The following is a 21672-nucleotide window of genomic DNA, read 5'->3' as shown; positions in this document are numbered from 1 at the left end:
AAACCCACCCCGTTGGCCTAGCAACGCACTAGGCTAAGCTACTAGGCTTGCAGCACCTGCCATACCTAGAAGGTGCCGGGGTGTGGCAGATGGTGGCAGACCCAGCGTCTGGGCCCCACATACTGTCAGACCCAAGCGCTGAGTCTAACGCCATCGACCACACCCAAGCGCTAGGTCTGGCAGCTGCTGCCAGCCTAAACATGAGTTTGGCAACGCCAAACTTGGTAACATTTGGCCAGTACATGGGGTTGTCACACTTTCAAGTATAATTGTGGTAGAGTTTGGCTAACGCTAGACTGAACAAACCTGAGACCTTGATTGAGTTTGGTTTTAGCTAAACCCAACGCATCTTCACTATGATATGTTTATGTTGACACATGCTAGTTCAATGTATCAAAAAATTCAATAAAATTATAACTGTATATTTTTCTTGATGTGATTTTTTTGTTTGACAAAGATATAGCAATAAAATTTTTAAGTTTCTTGCTAGGCAACCCAGTCCGCCTAAACGCTCCTTTACCATATCCCCAATTTGATCGATTCAAATTCAAAGATTTTCGAAGCAGATTGAATTGAACTGCATTGACATTCCAAAACGTGACCAAAGCAGGCTCTCTCGATCGTAAACAGTTAAAGATGAACAAGATGGCAACATCAAATCAATTTCCGAGTAGAGCAGCTGTCCTCGGAACCTCCCCCCCATTCTTTTTTCTTTGTTTTATTTACTCCATTTATCTGTTTTTTCTTTCGAGTTGCTTCCTTCCCCTGGCACCCGTGGCTACTGGCTACTTTTGTGGTGGCATCATCCCACCAATTTCTACACAACCGACGAAGTTTCACGTGTCATAGAATGGTCAATGCCGGTGGCTTTGTGGCTCCATATTTTGTATCGTAATCGAGTATAGTGTGAACGCTACGCTACGTGTCCTATAATTTGTTTTTTCTCCTAAAAATGGTTCGAGTAGCCTTTGACCTTCTATACCCTTGACTAGAAACCAAGTTGCTCTTCCGAGTTTACCTCATTTATATACTTATTCCAAGTCTTTTAATTATATATTTAGGGATTTGGGTCCTCTAGTTTAACCATGTTAATGGTTCAACTTTTTTAAATAAATTTACAGACCAAGATTAAGAAGGAAAAGAATTGTTCTATTTCACTTGACAAGTCAGATTAATTTAAACTCATATGTCACTTTACTCAACTAGTTCATAATTTATATATTATGACAAAGGAAAACCTCTCTGATTGAGCAACAGAGATGGATCCCTTGAATGTGAACTACAAATTGAATTTCTGGTTGGGGCTTGGTGATGATGACCCCCGCATTTGTTAAGTGACCTGTCCAATTAAAAGTATTAAGAACTGCATCAGTTGACGCGACAAACTCCACTCTCTGACTGCATCTCTTGCTTTCAACTAAACCAAATAGCTCTCGGAGCCATCTTACATAACCTGCGGGATGCACAAATAATCATGATCGACTCCAATAATCCCTATTTCTTTCCTGCTCTAATGTATGCCCGTTGTCGAAAAATTGAACCTCAGACCCGCACTCCTACTTTGATTTTTTTTTTTAATTTTAATTTTATGTTGGGTTTCTTTTTTATTTTTTTATCCTTAAATATTTTTTATTTATAATTAATCTTCATAATTTATTTTACTTAAATATTCTAGTGATTTTGTTAGTGATTTGTTTTACAAATATTTATTTTTGTTATTGTTTTTTTTAATAATCTAAATTATCTTTAAATTTACCAAGTCGATCGAATTATATCTAAATTAATTTTTATACTATTTTCACTAAAAACGTGTTAGTAAAGTTTTTTTTAAAAAAATTATTAACCCACAAGTGCAGTGGAGCGCAATCCAGCTAGCTTAGTTACATTCTAAATTGGGTTCTAGTTACCTCTAATACTGACCACTAAAGTATAATTAGTATGCTTAATGGATTGGAAAAGTGCCCCGTTCCAAAAAGCAGCCTCACACAGGAAAGATTTAAAAGAAAAAAATTGTGATTATCAGAAAAAGCAAAACCCAGATGTGAGTGCTAGCCCTCCAGCCGGCAAACCTGGGTCCCAGAAAAAAAAACGCGGCCCTACCGCCATCATAACTAGCAAACATTTGATTCTATTTGGCAATAAAAGAGGGGTTGTAATACCCAAAATCAACGGCTTTAATTTGAACAAAAATGCTTGAAGACTCTTCCTTTGTCCACGAGTTCCTCGTGGTCGTGGGAATTGTTCAGCGGGAAACATCAGCGACTCTTCGACAGCTCTTGTAAGTTGTAACTCTCCCTTTCGATGTGTTGTTAATTTATATACCACATATCATTCATTATTATTTTAATGGAAAGAAATATACAATAATAAATTGGGTAAGAGACAAAGGACCGACCAAAACACAGTTTTAAAATCCGCAAAAGCAAAACCCAAAGGATGGCAGGAATTTTACAAGCTCCCAGCTACAAAGATATTTACAGATTGTTTTTCTTTCTTAAAAGCTATGCACTGTATAAATGTATGATTACACATGGGCATGTGGTAGGGACATTCATACTGACACATCTGACGTTTTAGCAGCGGCGTTACCGGATCTTAGTTGCCGTAGAAGCTCTATCAATGCCTCCGCCTGTCCGCAATCATCCCGCACAAAACGACACACCAAAACCCATTAGACACAATAATGCAAAATTGAAAAATAAAGACAACGAGCTACGGAACGTATACTAGCGGTGTACCAAATATCTTAGGATTTACTAAAAGGAATAATAAATGTAATATATTTGAAAATATCCATTTAATAGCTGGTGTCATGTAGGAATAGAATTCGGTGATTATATTGTTCCAAAAACTCATTTTAAGTTCGATATTTTTAGATAAATACCTCTATTTATTTACGGGCAGCAGTTCAGAAAATAAAAAACCAATTTCTTCTACTTTTTTTTTTTTTTACAATATAATTTGTTTTTTTTTTTTACCAAAAAGAGAGGTGAAGTTAAATAATTGACTGACGTGGCCAAATAATGATCTCTCGGCTTCAAAAGATAGCCACCAAAACGACATTGATTTTCAAAATGAGCCTGCCACGTCAGTTGCACCGGCAGACATGGACTTAACTATGACGCTCACCTTCTGCTTGGCGCGATTAGTGCCGGATTGTGACAAAGCCACCAAGGGAGGAATCGCTCCTTCTCGAGCAACCATAGAGCAATACACCATGTTATCTTCACAAATCTGCAACAGTATCGAAACCGCAATCTCCTTTTGCCTCTGGGACCCAACTTCAACAATCTCTACCAGAACTGGAATCCCTGCTTCTTCAACAACTGCGGTTTTCGCTTCAGGAACCGTAACCAACATGCTCAAAACAAACGCTGACTTGTCCACCATGTTTGACCCGAAATCAGCCATTAGCTCCACTAGTGGCTTCATGATCCCAGCTTGGACGGCCCTGATTTTATTCTCCTTAACCGAGCACAGCAAATATAAAGCAGTTGCTGAATCTTTTTTCCCGCGAAATCCTCCGGTTTCGAGCAGGCATACCAGAAGAGGAATCGCTCCTGACCGGCCGATTGCGACTTTATTCTCTTCCATTTGTGATAAACGAAGCAAAGCACACGCAGCGTTCTCTTTCGCCGTCGATGTCCCTGTTTTAAGAGCCCTAACTAATGGCTTAATCGCGCCTGATGAAGCTATCAATCCTTTATTCTCATCACAGAGTGATAGATTCAAAATAGCAGTGACACCGTACTCTTGAAGCTGAGAATCAGACGATGAAATTAGCGAAATTAAAGGCTTAATTGCACCAGCTTTAGCGATTTTGAGGCGATTCTCTGGTTTGTTCTTGGCGAGGAGTCTGATCTCCATGGCAGCTTGTTTTTGCTCGTCAATCGAACAGGACTCAAGATCCGATACCAGTTGGCGTATCAGATCATCGGAATTATCCGCTGCACAGGATAGTAATAATCTTCGACTCTGAGACGCCGAAGCAGGGAACTCTCCGGATTTGTCGCTGTTACAGTCACTGAAAGCTAAGGAATCGTCGTTAACACTCAAATCACTAATGCTCCTCCCCATATACTTGAAATTAGCAGAATTCTTCTTCTCCATATCCATAATTCTAGCAAAAAAATTCGGGATGGATTAGGATTGGGTCAGAGATGAGGATATTCTAGTTGGGTTAGTGTGGCTGGGTTTTGTTCGGGATGCTGGAGAGAGCCAGGCCAGTCAAGAGAGAAGGGAAGGTAATAAGAGAGGAGAACGGACAAGCGGGCGTGGGTGATTGGAAGCAGCGCTGACACGTGCATATTATTGAACACACCAAATCCGAGGCGGGTCCGAGCACGTGCGAAAGGTCAATCTTTAAACGCGAGCATGGATGGAAGGTTCGCTATTCGATAAAGCTCTTTGTTTTTTTTTTTTTTAATATATATAAATAATAATAATAAAGCTTTTGGAACTTAATTTTTTTTTTAATTTGGGTTTTGTGTTTTGGTTCTCTTTTCTTTTTATTTTTTGGACAATTTAGGTAATTAATATAAAAATTAAAAAAAAACAAGGAATTAACATAACAACAATAAATTTTGATGAAATAACATATATTTAGAAGTCAATAAATGTGACATTTAATTAATGTTGTAGTTCAAAAACAAGAAATATAATTGATGTTGTGTTTCTGAACTACAATAATTAATTGATGTCATGTTGCAAAACTGCAACATTAATTAAATATCGCGGTTCTGAACCACGATATTAATTAAATTCTACCAGCCATCTTAGTCATTTCACGAAAATTCCACCAACAAATTTCATCTAATTTTAAATCTAATAAAAAATGGTTCTTATTAGATTTATTATTTAGTTTGTTCATCTTACATTTAATTTAGTTAATGACTTTAAAGAATAAGAAATTTTCTAATTTTAACAAAATTTGGCTAGAGTTTCTTCTATTTAGAAACTATACCTAAAATTTTGTCCCGTTAAAAAATACCTGCAAAGAACCATAATAATCAGACACAATAAATTCTCACATTTTATAATTACGAGTAGTCTTGGGGATGCAAATGAATAAACTTGTATACATGTAAAAGGAATCTTAAATGCTTCAATAAAACAACATTCTAGTAATTGAAATTCCAAAATATATCAACATAACTCATCTATTTATCTATGTCTATGTCGTCTACTAAATGATTTGGGCTCATCAATAGCACGACTATATCCTGCTCTTGCTCTTGCTTGAATGACCTCGTTCTCTGTCATGACACCATCAAGAGTTAACCTCTCTCCAAATGTATCAAGTCCATTGCAGAAAACATTGAACCACTAAGACATATAAGTGTATCATTTGTTTTATTTATTAATATTATGAAAAACATATGCGACCTCTCAATACCTCCGTAGCAACAAACCAATCTAATATTAATAGAAAATTGATGTTTAATTAAAAAATCAATAAATAAAACTCAACGTTTAACATATATTAATTCTAAAAAGATTTGATTAGCTAGAAACCATATTAAAAAAATATCAACGGGACAACTGATGTTCATATGTTCATCTTGCTTGTAAAAATAGATGGAGCAACTTCCAATCTTTCATCCTTTTAAGATGTCTACATGACCCGTGGAATATATTTATCTTAAATATTAAACAATAATATTTTGGTGAAGTTAAGTTTTCTCTTACACACATTGTAATTGAAAAAATATCGAGTCCAATAATTAGATTCGATAATCAATTAAAAGTGCATTGTGCCACTGTTTAACTACATTAACCAATTTATTTTTACTATTAAATGCTTTTTCAACCACCGAATTAGACCCTCATGGGAAACGTCTATGACTAAGTGCCCAAACATGAAAAACAACAAAAAATAGACACAAAAGCATCTCTAAATTCAGGAATAATAGGTATTATTTAATCATCACATTATTATCAATCTTATTATCAACATTTACTGTCATATTTGGGTCCAATGTCTTATCATCTTCATTATCACTAGGCCCAGAATAGTTAAATCTATATTGATCAACAAATAGATTGTTAAACATATATCATCAATCATTTATAACAAATCATCCGACAATAAAACTATTTTTTCATTTATTAACTGATATTCAACCAGAAGTTGAGACACATAAAGATTTTGATCGACTACTCACATACAATACCATTATATTCAATTAACTTTGGATGAAAGAATCAATCATTGTATTAAAACTGCCATAAAATACAATTGATACATGATAATACAGATGTTCATCAATTTGACACCTCCAAGTTATTTCAACATCAATATTCATTATAGTTCCACCCAAGTCAATAACAAATAGTTTCTTTCATTTTTATATATGATATGCCTAAATTACCATCTAACAACAAACTGTTCCTGTCATTATATGTGATACTACTATTCACATGGGAAACAATAATATTATTGTAATGACATGATATAAATATGTTATAAGATATTTTATAAAAAAATAAACAAATCAAATTATGGTCAATTGGACATAATTTTAACTAAATTACATTGCCCTTACTGTAATTGCCAAAATTTATAGCAAATTCAAACAAATTTTTAAAATTTAATCCAAAAACATACTTGACCAAAATTAAACATAATTCATGATGTCAAATCTAATTGATATTTTCATAAAGCAAACCTAAATTCATAACAAATTAAAACAATTAAGAAAAATATCAAATTTAGAAATTTATCCACAATTCAATGCAACATGTAATTCGTCATAATTCTACCACATACATGCTCTATTACATGAAATCATTAAGTGCAGTTGATAACATTATTAGTTGATTCTAACAATCCACATAAAATTACTATTTCGACAACTTATCCAAAACTCAATGCAACATATAATTAATTAAAATAATTAATTCATAATTAATTTAATTTATTTTCATGTTCAACTATGTCAAATCAATTCTAATAAATGATATTTATAGCTAATTTATCATTAATTCAACAAATCCTAAATTCAACCTACACCCTAAATAATTATTTCATTTCATCTAAACCAAACATAAATTCATAATAATGTAGCATGTTTACCTTGTTTGCAAGACTAGAAAAACATTGGGGGTGTTGAGGGCAAAGGTGGCAGCGACAGATTTTGAAAGGAAAACGTTATAGGATGCTTAAAAACTAAGATAGATTCGATTATTGGGTGTTTTAAGGGGGAAAAAACAAGTGATTGGTGGGGTTTTTTTAGAAAGATATGGGTTGGGGATGTTGGTTTTGCGAGAGAGAGAGAGAGATGCTGCGTTTGCCATGTTCTTTCATTTAAGGAGGCTTTAAATTTCACGACATGTCACGTTTCTGAAGCATGACATGTTAAATTATTACGCTTCTAAAATGCAATATGTTTAATTATCACTATTTTAAAACGCGACAATTATCTTATTGTGCTTGAGAATAGTGACATGTAGTAAAGATGGTGTTTTAGAGGTGTTATATGATAAAAGTGTGCTATTTTACTAAAATATTTTTAAATAGTGTTATTCTCCTAAATTTTTTAAACTATTATATTAATTTAGAAAACAAATCTCATTTTTTTCAATCTTTGAAGTGATGGGGACACGCCGTTTAGCATGATTGTACATTTGTTAATTGGGTATATTTTGGTTTTTTTAAGTAATTTTTTATTTTGTATTGTTGTGAATAGCTTTTTAATTAAAAATATATTAAAATAATATTTTTTAATTTTTTTATTTTATTTTTGATCTATCATATCAAAATTATTAAAAAATATATAAATTTAATATTTTTGATATGAAAAATATTCTGAAAAGATGAATCGCTGATGCCAAACAGGGACATGGGTGCCACGTTAGGGAATATTTGGGAAAATTCTTTTGTTAATTGCTCGTGCCTTCATCGAACATGGAGCATCCATATAGGTAAGGCCAGGGCATGCCAACGACAAACTCCTTTGGGTTCGTCTAAAAAAATGGAGGTCTTGCCGGCTGTTTGGATCGTGAAGGTAAATGGTGAATTATTTGTTTTAATATGTTCTTGAATACATGAGCCAGCGAAACACGAGAAAGTTAGGAACCTTGCCTAAATGATTAGCCATGGACACTTGGACTGAACCAATGAACCACTTTCCAATTTTCAAATTTAGATAATTTCAATATGCTCCACTATGGCATCTTTGATAATCGGAAAGTAATGAAGATTGTTTGTATATAAAAATGGTACCTGCATGTTTGCATGCATCTTTCACAAGCAACCAAATATTCTTGAGATCGTGGCGGAGGAACCACCGCATCTTTCCAGGGCGGGCTTAGGCCCTGCGGTTTCCTTTTGCTAAATTCTTAACTGACCCATCTTCAAACTTATAAGTAAATTTAGGAAAATTGGGTCAGGGGCCCGTTTCCTGGGCGGGTCCAATGACCATATTGGGATTTCTTTTTAGATTTTACCGATTTTATTACTTTTAGGTGTAAATATTTTTATTACCTCATTCAATCCAAGTTTAAGTTTAGGATTCTCTGTTGGCAAGCGGACAGCCGACAAGGAACTCATTTGCACAAAATTGATGACATTGGTTAGAAAATTATGACACTACTTTCCATTACAAAATTCTATAGCCATCATTTCATCTTGATATTCGATATTCTAGGCGTTGCTAGATAATTGTCCTGTTATTTATGATGAGTTGGACATAAATTATTTTAATGTAGTAGATTAATTTTAAATTTTTTTTAATTTTACCTTTTTATTTAATTTAAATCATGTAGAAATTTACACAATAACTTATTTAACTTGGTAGGTTAATTTAAAAACAAAACATGGTTCGGCTTCAGGCTCTTACCTCAAACAGTCAAATGTGGCCAAGAAAGGGGACCTGTCTTCGTGAGACGTAGGAGCATGTTACAAACACAAGAATGCTGAAGTTGATGTTAAACTGAACACAGAATAATGATCAAATGTAACTTTTACTATATCGTGTTTCTAATAATGCTCTCTTTCATTTTACTGACTGTAATAACTCTCAAGCGTCACAGATTTTCTGCCATCCGCAATAGCTATTGCTTCAATTAAACTGCCTGATTACAACTCTGGCAAGTTACTAAATTTCCATACTAAATGGGACGTTGGCAAAATCCCATGAAATGCTTATTGCTTATATTATTAAGCTGTCTGTTCTTTCTATCACAGTTCGAGGTGCAATATTTACACAACATGCTAGTTTCACTGGAGCTGTGGGTCTGAACAAGTCTCCTGCTGGTGATTTTTCGGCAGCCATTAGTGCTTCCAGCATGGCCTTTGGTGGGAAGGCAGCCTATGTTACAGCTTCTGGTGAATTTACCGAGTAAAACACTGGTGTGAGCTTGACAAAGCCAGAATCCAATGCTTCAGTCATTCTGCAAGTCTCAATTTTTATCCTCATTAACAGCAAATACAACATTTTGAAATATTCTTCGTGTGGAGACCTGAAGATGCACAAATCAGAAGTCAATTTTTTTCCTGGGAAGACATTAATTTTGTTTCCCAACTTTTGACCGATTAAGAGAAATGATTTTCTCGGTTCTCTGTATGCTTCATGCTTACGAAATGGCTTTCACTTTCTAATTTTATTTTTCACTATTCTTACAAGGTATATTTTATACCTTGGGAGTTGAGATTTGTAACACCAAGAAGCATCAGTACTGAATAGTCTGTTTAAGGATGTAATGGAAACATCACAAACCATGGCGATAATATTTGCAAGCTTGAAACACGGCAACATTGATGAAGTGTTCTCTTTTCTTTTAGTAGGGTTGGCAAAGGAGACTCAGTAAGGTTTCCTGTTTACATAACCTGAATCAGCTGAATGGAGGAGCTGTGGTGGGAGAGATGAGTCGTAGGTTCTTTACTAATGAGAACACGTTAACAGTTGGATGTTCATGTTTTGTTGATTCGCAGACCGTGATGAAGGCAAAGCTCAACAACCATGGCAATTTGGGAGCTCTTCTACAGCATGAGCTCAAGCCCAAATCCTTCCTGACAATTTCAGGTGCGTTTGACTTAAAGCCTTGCAGTAGACTCCCAAGTTTGGGTTGGCACTATCTCTTAAGCCTTGATCGGACATTTTTAATTTGTTGTAGGAATGATGCAATCAATTTCTTTTGTATAACTCTAATTTTTCTCTGGTGAACTACATATTTTGATACAGGAAAAATCAGCTGCAGATTTTTCTAAAGTGTTATACGTGTTTTTAGGTTACAGATAGTCCAAACCATGTGAAAGTTGGACTAAGGAGTTTATAATTAATTACATATATTTGTGTTTTTATATTTTCATGCATTCATTGCCATAAGCGTTGGCTAAACCTAGCTACCATGTTATCTGTAGAAAAATGCTACTTTTGGTTTAGATGATGGCATGAACTTCTCAGTCCCATGTGCCACATATTGCCGTATGGCTAGTAAATGTAAAACTTTATGCGAGATGCTAGTATATGTTTTATAGTGAATCCGTTGGTTAATATTGTTTTTATTCATATAAATATATTTAATTTATTAATAAAAATATATTTATTTTTAATATTTATTAAATATTTTATTAATGAATCTATAGTAAATATAAAGTTATTGGGACAAAAATTTCCTGTAAAAAAAATTATAAAATTATTATAATTATAAGATTCATATTGCATTAAAACATTGTTTCTAAATGTTCCTGATCAATGCTCCATTAAAACTGAATATTAATTAAAGTTGTTGAGATTGGTGAATATTATGTTCTTTCATTTATATAAAAAAAACAGTTAATGTTCTTATAAGCTGAAGTATGAGAGATGCCTAAAACTAATATGTAGGTGTTTATCGGATGATATGTACACTGAATTAACCCACATGAGAATTCTATATAGAGAGATTATCTGTATCTATGGAAAGGCTCATGTGATAGTTGTGTAAGTGATTCTTATACTTGAGATCAACAAGTTATCTTATATAAAGAATGTTATATTTTGATCCTACTAGATGCTGTCCCAATCAAGGATAACAAATTGGAAGATATTGAATATAACATGAACTTGAAGGTATTTAAGTATTCAAGAAATGATTCATCATCCTACGTAAATTAGAGAAAATATTATATATGTTCTCAAACAGTATTGATTGTAAATCCTTGTACAAAGTTGAATGAGATTTGAAAAGAGTCTCAAACCTTATTCAAATAATCAATTACTATGGTGTTAAGAACAAACATAATTTGACAGAATAGACACAATTCATGATATAATGTTAAATCAAAATATTATTGATGAAAGGATAATAATTACATCGAGAAACTACTCACTAAAAGGTTAAGTCAAACCACTTATGAATTTCCTAATACTTGAGAGATTATGACAGGTTGTTAGAAATTATACTTGATCTTCAAATATAAATTAATTAATTGTTGAATTGACAATAAGTTATTATTTTTAATTTTTTAATCCTATTTTATTTAGAATTATGATTTATATTTTAGCCAACTTATTAGAAAACCTAATTGGTCACACACATAAAAACCATTAGTCAGAAACTAAAATGGGATGATTAATCAAGTATGACTTGATTGTAAATAAATTTTAGAAATTGAGAATTAGAATATAATTAAAACTGTGAATTATAATTCTAGACCTATGAACAATAAGTAAAGATCTGATTGAATAAATTTATAAAACTAGCTTAAAATAATATATGTGATATTATTTAAGAGGCAAATTAATATTTTACTTTTATAGCGTTTTTTAGGTTTTCTTATAAAAATAAAGTTATGTCTCTTATTTTCTAAGATGAGTGGAGTACAATACATAAATACCTAAAACACAAAAGAAAAAAAGATAGCATTCAAAGGTAAAACAATTCCTCTCTCTGAAAAGGGTTTAAAAGATTTTTTTATTGGTGGTTAGTGTTGATTATCGTTAGGGATTGGACACTTGGATAACTTGTGGTTTGCGACAACCCAGTTTTAAAGTAATTATTTAAAGCTGAAAAGAACATCTGATCTTCAAATAATTGTCCTATAAACACTAGATTTATTTAACATGATTATCAAGACTCTAAAAAAATATTAAATTTACAGTTTTCTCTCTGTGTATAAATTTTTAAAAACCTAACTCTGAGGGGTGTAGCTCAACTTATCAGACCCTGAGTATGCTCTCTAAAGATCACCAGTTCGAGTACCATAAACCTCAGAGCCACTGGAGACTTACATGGTCGCTAACTTCAGGGTCTCGGGGGATTAGTCGAGGTACACGTGAGTTGACCCGAACATTCACAGTTACAAAAAAAAAAAAAAAAACCTAATAAGTGCTGATTTTAAGTGAATTAAGTATGCTTGAACCTTCAACATAATGGAAATTGACGAGGGACTGTTGCAATCAGCGTTCGGATTGGGCATTCATAAAGCCAGTAAATTATTGTAAGACCTCCACAGTGCAGAAAACTGACAAATTCAGCAGCGGATTTAGGAGGCCGTCTTATCTACACCGAGAAAACGCACCAATATAATATCGTGTTTTGATTTCTAGCCTTTTTAGAAGTATAGTAGAAATTATTATTTTATTTAAAAATATATTAATATAATATTTTTTTATTTTTAACATCAATATATCAAAACAATAAAAAATACTAAAAAATATTAATTTAAAATTAAAAAAAAAAAAAAACATTATTGGATGACAATACTAAACGGTCCCTTCAAGTTCTTTCCTCTACTTGCTTCTAATGATTCCTGGATAATCGTCGCTAGCGATCTATTATAAAATTAGGCATGGTGGAATAAGTACTTCCAAATATAAATGTAGCGATTGACAAAGATTATATATATATATATAGTTCGTGTGCCGTCATAATCATTAGAATAATATATATAATTCTAATGATTATGACAGCACACGAACTATTTATATTATAGTTTCAACAACTTTTTGATTTTTTTTAGTTTAATTTTTTTTTGGGTATTTTTATATTATTTTGATATTAAAAAATAAAAAAAATATTATTTTAATATATTTCTAAATAAAAAATATTTTTTAAAAATAAACTCTTCTGTAATTTTAAACAAAAACTTACCTGTAGTGGTTATAAAAAAAAAATCATAGTAGACTATACGGTGTTAGACAGGTTTTAAACCTTAGTAGTCTTCGAATATAGATAGGTGCATCCGTCTAGACACCAGCGAGACTTTGTGAAAGTGATGATTGAAAATGAAGCAAGAATAAAACAAAGCATCTTTGAACTTTCTTAATATCTAGATGTATTCATCTTGAGAATTTTCCAAGGCAGGACTATCACTAACAAAACATTGAAACAATTATCAATAACAATAAATATACTAGTGATATTACTATTTATTATAATAGTATAAATTTTCATAAAAAAACAATAAATTAAGCTTTGAATGTAATATATTGTATTTTGCATATTGTATGGGGTTATATTTATCATTCTATTTTTTTGCTCTATAAAATTACTATTTTAGCCTTGGAATACAAAACTCATATGCTTTTGCCTCATGGGTGTTTTTGTCCTTTGGTGTTCTATGAGGGAAAAAAAAAAAAAAACTCTATTTGATATTGGTTTTGTTGTATATTTTGAGGTTTTTTAGGGGCATTATTGTAATTAATATATATTAAATATTATTTAAGAAAAAAACTATTGACACATGCCAGCACGTGGGCGGCCCTACGCTATTTGAACAGTGCGTATAAGTTTATTCGGTCACAAAAAATAACCTTCGGAAAAGAGCTTTTGAAAGATCTTAACGCTGTCTTTACATGTTGGTATAACGCATGTATTAACATTGCTATTGATTTAGCGTCGGAGTCCATTTCATTTTTTTCCTTCTTCTTTCTGTACCTCGAAATTTCATTAATATATATTGATGATTTCATGGCATAAATTCCACCTTGAAATGTTGAGTTGAGGTGTCCAATCTATATCCATATCCATGTAGAAAATTCCTTTTTATTGAAGAATAGCCATTTAGAAAAAGACTGACTTCTTAGGAATTACTATATATATATATTAGCCACCGAGTTCGTTAAAACCTGTGTGGGATAAAAGTTGGTATAATCAATGGACAAAAGCTTTGCTTAGCGAGCTGGTACTAACATTGCACGTTTACACTTACACTAGACAGTAGTTAAAGTCGGCTATGGCATTGCTCCTCCACTCGTCTCTGTATTTCTGGCATTGTTCATCTGCTGCCCATATTTGAAGTACTGGTGTTTTCTTAGTGCACACGGCAAGGCCAGCAGGAAACTATCAACTGCTAGTTTTGTCATCAAAGCGGAATGTGAGCCTTTCTGCTCCAACTAAATATTCACTTGACGTTGCTGATATTGCCTATTTTTCTGCAATATATGTATCCATAACAGCCATCCATTTTACGGCAACACAAAACTCAGATTCCTGAATAGAAACAGAATCAAATCCTAACAGAACAAATTTCAATGCCACGAACTTTATGTTCAAACAAGCAGAATCTGATAAGTTACAATTTACAAAAGAAAGTACCATTCCAGGAAAAATAAAATAAATAAACACCCTCACACATAGACCAAGAAACACTAACAAATGCCTTAAACTGTAGCATACAACTCTGGAACAAAAGAAAACCACCTGAAGCCACAGCTCCACTTCTCAGGCAACGAAGGACATTTAGGGAGCCAATGCCAAGTCCTCCGTGACACCTTGCAATACAATATCTCTGGCCAAGTATAGCAGCAGATACAGATCATCCCCTGATGCCAAAAGCAATAAACACGCTCATAGTTGTGGTAACAAACTGAAACAAACTTCTTACACATCATTTCAGGCAAACTTTCAACTTCAATCCAATTCCTTCCATCACCCAATTCCCACAATTTCATGCTCCTTGAAATCCCATTTCTCCCAACCCCACCAATCAAATACAGCTTATTTTCACCATCACTCACCAACCTAACAAATGTTAGGTCCCCTGGCAATTCATTGTCTAATCGCTCCCACCTACCACTCTCCAAATCGAAGCACACTATAGAAAATGGCTCGGAGGTGGTAAAATACAATGACCCATTAAAGAACACACCTTCTTGACGATAATTATCGCCTAAAATTGGCTCAAAGCGATCAAACTTTTGCCAAGAATGAACTTTGGAATCATAAACAAAAACAGAATTGGAAGAGAACTTAGAGCATAGCACAAAAATCTTGTACCCAAATGGCATTGACACGAAGGCAAGTGACTCAAAAGCAAAAGGGTAACTTGGGAATTCAACAATCCTTGAAGATTTAGCCAAGAAGTTGCACACAAGAAAAGAATTTGAACTAGGAAGAGAGAAACAAAAGAGCCCGTTAGATGATGAAAGAAGAGAACAAGATGGGGAGCCATTAGAACCCGTAACGGGTAGCAAAAAAGACAGTGATAAAGCTAAGTGGCGCCAGGAGCCAATGATAGAATCATATAAAGGGAACTGCTGGTAAAACTGAGGGTGAGAAAGCAAGAGAAAAGAAGAGAAAGCAGTGCCACGAGTCGTGTGTTTGGACATGAAAGAGGGAGAAAACATAAGAGACTTGAAACGCTTGCAAGTTGATCTCAAATTCAATAAAGTTTTTAAAGGCAGGCAAGATAGAACATGCTCCAGTAACTCCTCCGGTAGACGGCTCCAGATTGCCGGATCCATTTCGGGTGATCTTGATGGAGACTGTAGACTCTTTGGCTTCATGGGTTGGAGATCTTTGCCGGAGGCGAAGCCAATCCCACTTTGTTTTGTCTTTTTGAACTGAAACGGGGGCTAAACACACGTACGTAAAGGCACAGAGTGTTTAAAAGTTGCATTCTAGATGTGGGTGGCGTGTTCAATTAATGTCTTTGGCACGCAGGAGCGAGAGGGTGGTGACAAGAAAGAGAGATTGACTTTAAAAGTTAGTCTGATCAATTGTAAGCACCGGTCAAACAAGTGATCGGCTGAACCAACAAGTGGGTGTTTGGTTTTGGGCTTCTAGCAGCAAGTAGGCTTTTTTATTTTTTATTTTATACTAATTTGTCCTCGGTACTCAATAGAATACAACTGGGGAAAATCATCACTGACAATGTTAGATCGTCCAGTTCAAAACTTTTTTTTTAAAATCAACCATTTCCTATCTCAGATTTCCCCTTATTTTTTTAAATAATATGATGTTTCCGTCAACAATTATTGTTGGTAATTGATAAAAAGAACCAAGTAGTTCACTTTTAATGATCTCAAGAATCAAACCGAGATGAAAGTAATAATAAACGATAAATCATGACAAAATTCACAATAGAAGGACTGATACGTACACTAATTTACCCTATTATATTATAATGCTACATTTAAGAAAGCGGGTTAAATGATGTTTTATATTTTTTTTTTAAATATTTTTTTTATGTTTTTAAATTATTTTGATGTGTTAATATTAAAAATATATTTTTTTAAAAAATATTATTTTCATATATTGTTCATTTCAACTGTAATAGAAACATTTTCATTCCTTTGACAAATTGGTCCTTAATTTTTTTTTTCATCTTTTAACTCTCAATAATGTAAGTTGTCCATGATCTCGACATTCCTCCACACAAATGCTTTTCGACTTAAACCTCTTTAATTGTGTTAACTCTTGAAGGATTTAAACTAAATCAATAATAGTTAAATCTTAAACCATAATTTAAATTGGATATGCATCTTTTTTTAGGTTTATTTAACATGCACTTAAAGGGCGGGCGAGTCCAAATTCTTTGATATAAAAGAATATGAAACCACATTTTATTGGTTCTTGGTAGATTTAAAAAAGATTTTGTAGCTTTTACTACCTTTTCTTACATATTTAAAAACTCACTGCACAAATGATATATGTCGCAATTATTCAAGTTATGGCGCCATTCTTGGAGTCGTTGTGGATTCCAAATTTAGCAAATGACTGGCTGATTCTCCGAGTAGGTCCTTACCGTCGATATATTTGGGTTTACCCCGTGGGGCTAATCCGAGAACTCAGAGTTCGTCTTCACTCTTTGAAAGGAAAGCTGTTGTCTTTGGGTGGTAGGATTTATCCTATCAGGCCTTCCACTATACTATCTTTCTCTTGAAAGGCATCGAAAGGTGTTGCAAATTTTTTTTAATAAAAAAAAGTCTCCCAACAGCGGCAGTTTATATGTAACAGGGTGCTTGATGAGGAAAATTTGCAAAGAATCCTCTTTCGAAGCTAAGGGATTGGGCTCTCTTGTTGGTAAGAACAAGGCACTTCTATTCAAGTGATTTAAAGGCGTGGTGGCAGCGAGATTTCGAGGTGGAAGGAGTTTTTCTTGCCGAAATATAAGCCTCCTACTCGAAATGGAATCTCAACGTTTTCAGGTCAGTTATCTCCATACTGGAAAGGCATGTACAACACAATTAATACTACATTTCCTTACAAAATTATGTTAGGTTCGGCTTGGATGACGGGAGAAGGATCCTGTTGAAGGTTAGTTTTCCAAGTCTTTAACTCTTTATTGTTGAAAAATTTATTTAAAACATGGTTTTTCCCGAGTCTAAAATCATCTATAAAACTAATCAATTTTTCCAGAACCCAAGCAGTTTTTTTAGATAAAACAATATTCAAGTTTAATTTTGATTTTATAGAATTAAAAATACTAGCCACCATTATCTTAACACAAACAGCTCCATCAAACCACGCCACAATAGCCACCACCATTCAAGCAGCCCTGATCAGCAGCAATACACCATCAGTAGACCACCACCAGAATCCAGCCCCTAACCGTCGAAAACTGTCAATACCCACACGATCCCGTCACCACACTTCTCAATCCTTCTCCACTCAATATCTCAGCTATTTATTTGAGCTCATTCAACAATGAGTCCAAAACCATGACACTCCTTAACTGGGCCTTCTTTAGTCACTCAAAATGGCTACCCATTTTCCCTTGGAAGCAGAGGTCAGAGGTTAGAGAAGAGTGGAGACTTGCTTTTTGTGGCTTTTACATGAAGAGATAAATGGGTTGTATTGATGAGAAAGCTTGCGAATTGATGGTGTGGATCTTGGGTGATCATTGCAACAGCTTCTCTCCTTCACACCAACCTAAACAAATAGCCACATCAAACCAATTCAGCTTAAAGCCTGTTTATGATTGTTTATAATTGTGATAGCAATTATAATTTAAAGTGCAAACACAGGTAAAGTTTTAGCCACATCAAAACAATTCAGTTTAGGGCTGTTGTTTCCTGTGATATTCAATCATTTTTGGTTAGCAAGAAACCTGAATACTCGAAACCTGTAGACAAAGACATTGTACCTGAAAGCAAGTGCTGCCTTGAAATCATGACTCAATATGCTGTAAAACTCCAGAAATTATTCGCAGCTGATGTTAGGACCCATCTTAATATTGATAAGATAAATTGACGTAAATATACAAACTAAATGTCAGGACCCATCTTAATATAACATTTATCTTAATATTTAGTTTGTAAAACCCCAGAGTTGTGTGTGTAAAATATATATTGATAAGAACGGTTGACTTAATATTTGAATGTAAATTTCTGTTTTTTTTTAATATTATTCCTAACCGAGCACCCTTTGGATGATTTTCTTTTTATGGAAGTAGATAATTCCCAAGAATGTAATTGGGACGTGCATTAATCACTAACAAAAGAAGAATTGCTTATCTTGGAATGATATCCAAGCCTTGACTCAACTCTGACTTTCAATAGAAATTTATAAGTAGATTTCATTATATGTGAAATTATTAAGAATTTGTTTTTTTAATAAATATTTAATGTTTTTGAACAAACTAGCATGAAAAAATGAAAAAATTTATTTTGAGATTGAGTTAATAAATGGGCTAAAAGTCAAGTATTCAGGTCAGGTCGAATATGAAAAGAGCATACCAAGTCCAATAAGAAGAGCCCAAAGTGTCAGGATTTAAAAGAGTGGGCCTTGTAAGAATGCGGGAAAGCGAACCATTACTTGTCTTTAGCACCAAATGGGAAGCTGCATCAGTTTCCAACAGGAATACGGAAAAAGAGAAGTTCTGTATTCGACCAGGAAACGGCTTCAAGTCGAAAACTAAATCAACAAGAATCAGTGATAAATAAGGAAAGCAAAGGGGCTTTAAATATTCTCTCCGTTCTTTGCACCACGCTATGTAAATTCTCTCACCCACAAACCATGGCGGTGTTTAAGGAATTTAGAGTCACAATGCAGTTTAGGGTAAACCAAAAGGTTGAGATTAGAACCCAAGAAAGTGGTTTTCATGGTTCATGGATGAGAGCCACAGTTATTGATTCAAGCAAGCAATCTTATCACGTCCAATACGACAATTTGCTTCAACTGGAAGATGGTGCTGAAAAACTAGTGGAAGTTGTTACCTTGACACCCACTAATACTGTTTCTTCTTCCCGGTTAAGGCCATTGCCACCAATGGTCAGTTTTGGGGTCTTTGATTTGTCTTATGGGCTGTGTGTGGATGTTTACGATAAGGGATCTTGGTTGGAAGGTGTGATCTTTGATCATGAAGATGGTTCTAATGAGAGGATTGTTCTTTTGCTAGAATCCGGGGGAGAGAGAAAGATAAAGATTGAGTCTTTAAGGATTGGTCAAGAATGGGATGTGTTTACTGGGGTTTGGAAGCTTAAGGGAACATGGCCATTAATTGGGTTATTCGAGGGGTGTGAGAAAGATCAATCGGTTCTTTACGGGACTCGTATGATTGTTGATTCAATTCCTAGGGAAAATCCATTGATTGATCATGAGGGTGGTGGGATGGTAATGAATGCAGTTGATTCCGATGATGTGGTTTTGGCAAACTCTGATAAGGACTCATGCAATAGGGTTGATATGGTGACTGATTGTAAGAGAATGGACGTTGTGGATTCTGATGGGGTTTTCAAAGATGGTTCTCAGGTTGTTATTACTAGTAAGAATCCGGCTAATGGGGACTGTATGTCGATCGGTGATTCTAATGGTGAAGGATTATTGGGTGCTAATGGGAAAAGGCTTGGAAAGAGAGGGAGAAAGTCAGCGCAGAAAGGCTTTGGGTGGGTTCCTGCTGGTCCTGACCTGTTACCTGCAGCTGAGTTCTGTCCTGGTGCCATCACAAGATATGCTTCTCATGGCAATCAACGGCCAACGGAACCTCTTTTGATAGATGTTAGGAAGCACCTTGCATATGTTGGCTGGAAAATTGAGTGCAAGAAATATGGCAGCGCATACAAATTTCGGTATACCTCACCAGATGGTAGCAAGACTTACTTTTCTCTCCGTCTGCTTTGTCTGGATATGAGGGATCCCACAATTGAGAACTCTTCTCTAATTTCCCAAGACTTGATCAACGATGTTAAGAAGTCCTCTGGCATAGACTGTCCTAGAAAGAGTAAGAGAACGGATGAGTTCTCGCAGTTTCCATCTAGAGCTGATTCTCAGGGAAGAAATGATGATGTTGGGTTATTAGGTGATTCTGAGCTGAGGCACCAGCAGGATCAAAATGCCAGTCTTCCGAGGCCAAGGAGAGAAAAGACAATTGAAACTCTAAAGAAGCTTAGAGATTATCAGAAAAGTCATCAAGAACAAAATGCCAGCCCTCTAAAGCAAAGGAGAGGAAAGGTAATTGAAACTCTAGAGAAACCAAGGGATGGTCAGAAACGACAATCAAGCAGAACAGCAATGCAGGGAGTGACTCCAAGGTCCTCAAAGTGCAAACCTCGTTGTGCCTTATCTTGGATGATCGACAACAATTTGGTGTCGCCGGGGGAAAAAGTGAGTTATCGTGGAAGCAAGGGCCCCGGTGAATTGACAAGAGGGAGGATAACTCGTGAGGGGATTGAATGCAACTGTTGCCAGAAGATTTTTACTCTCACTGGCTTTGAATCTCATGCTGGAAGCACCAATCACAGACCAGCTGCTAATATAATATTGGAAGATGGCAGGAGCTTGTTAGATTGCCAAAGAAAGAAGAAACCCCGGATTAAGATGCAAAGGGTCACGAGAGAGGCTAAGTGGAAAGGGAGACAAAATCAACATCAAGGTGAGACTGACTACATTTGTTCTGTTTGTCATGATGGAGGCGATTTAATTGTATGCGATCATTGCCCATCTACATTCCACAAAAATTGCGTTGGTTTGGAGGATATTCCAGAAGGGGAATGGTTCTGCCCACCTTGCTGTTGTGGTATCTGTGGTGAAAACAAATTCAAGTACAATGTTCAGGAACCTAAAGATTCTCGTCTTCTCAGTTGCGATCAATGTGAGCGTAAATATCACATTGGATGCTTAAGAAACAAAGGAGTAGTTAAGTTGAAAAGGAAAGATCCCAAGGATAGTTGGTTTTGCAGCAACAAGTGTGAAGATATATTCATAGGCCTTCAAACGCTGTTGGGAAAATCAGTTGTAGTAGGTCCAGATAATCTCACTTGGACATTGTGGAAGTTTATGGATTCTGATAGCTGTGATGTTGAGGCCCCGACAGGAAAGCACAGCAAACTTGATCTTGCTGTTGAGGTGATTCATGAATGCTTTGAACCAGCGACTGAAACTTACACAGGAAGAGACATTGCCGAAGATGTTATTTTTAGCAGAGAATGTAACCTAAATCGCTTGAACTTTAGGGGATTCTACACAGTGCTTCTTGAAAGAAACGATGAGCTAATAGCTGTGGCTAATGTGAGGGTTTTCGGA

At 34.8% G+C, this 21672-nt stretch overlaps 2 protein-coding genes and 1 long non-coding RNA gene across 3 annotated transcripts; 1 reads left to right on the top strand and 2 right to left on the bottom strand.

The window, feature by feature from the left end:
• Nucleotides 1–2392: 2392 nt before the first annotated feature.
• On the bottom strand, nucleotides 2393–4268 carry LOC7472660 (U-box domain-containing protein 4). Its single transcript, XM_002301114.4, has 2 exons — nucleotides 3130–4268; nucleotides 2393–2629 (listed from the first exon to the last, which is right to left on the bottom strand). Exons 1-2 carry the CDS (start codon nucleotides 4114–4116, stop codon nucleotides 2552–2554), a joined length of 1065 nt encoding a protein of 354 aa, XP_002301150.2. The 5' UTR covers nucleotides 4117–4268; the 3' UTR covers nucleotides 2393–2551.
• Nucleotides 4242–9765, top strand: LOC112326686 (uncharacterized). The gene is made up of 3 exons (XR_002980616.2): nucleotides 4242–4385; nucleotides 7838–8006; nucleotides 8799–9765. It is a non-coding gene; the product is annotated as an uncharacterized LOC112326686 (long non-coding RNA).
• A 4687-nt stretch (nucleotides 9766–14452) lies between these two features.
• Nucleotides 14453–15960, bottom strand: LOC7472659 (F-box/kelch-repeat protein At5g43190). Its single transcript, XM_024594924.2, has one exon. It carries the CDS (start codon nucleotides 15711–15713, stop codon nucleotides 14589–14591), a length of 1125 nt encoding a protein of 374 aa, XP_024450692.2. The 5' UTR covers nucleotides 15714–15960; the 3' UTR covers nucleotides 14453–14588.
• Between the last annotated feature and the right edge of the window lie 5712 nt (nucleotides 15961–21672).

Source organism: Populus trichocarpa, chromosome 2 (assembly GCF_000002775.5).
Source record: "Populus trichocarpa isolate Nisqually-1 chromosome 2, P.trichocarpa_v4.1, whole genome shotgun sequence".
Classification (NCBI taxonomy): Eukaryota; Viridiplantae; Streptophyta; class Magnoliopsida; order Malpighiales; family Salicaceae; genus Populus; species Populus trichocarpa.
The sequence above is the reverse complement of the archived record's forward strand: the minus strand, read 5'-3'. Positions and strand labels throughout refer to the sequence as shown.

What these genes read in the sequence shown, in the direction of transcription:
- LOC7472659 (XM_024594924.2), bottom strand. Translation starts at nt 15,713, where the DNA reads ATGAAGCCAAAGAGTCTACAGTCTCCATCAAGATCACCCGAAATGGAT.
- LOC7472660 (XM_002301114.4), bottom strand. Translation starts at nt 4,116, where the DNA reads ATGGATATGGAGAAGAAGAATTCTGCTAATTTCAAGTATATGGGGAGG. An exon ending in CTAATCGCGCCAAGCAGAAG is followed by an intron (nt 2,630 to 3,129) that starts GTGAGCGTCATA and finishes GATTGCGGACAG; the next exon opens with GCGGAGGCATTGATAGAGCT.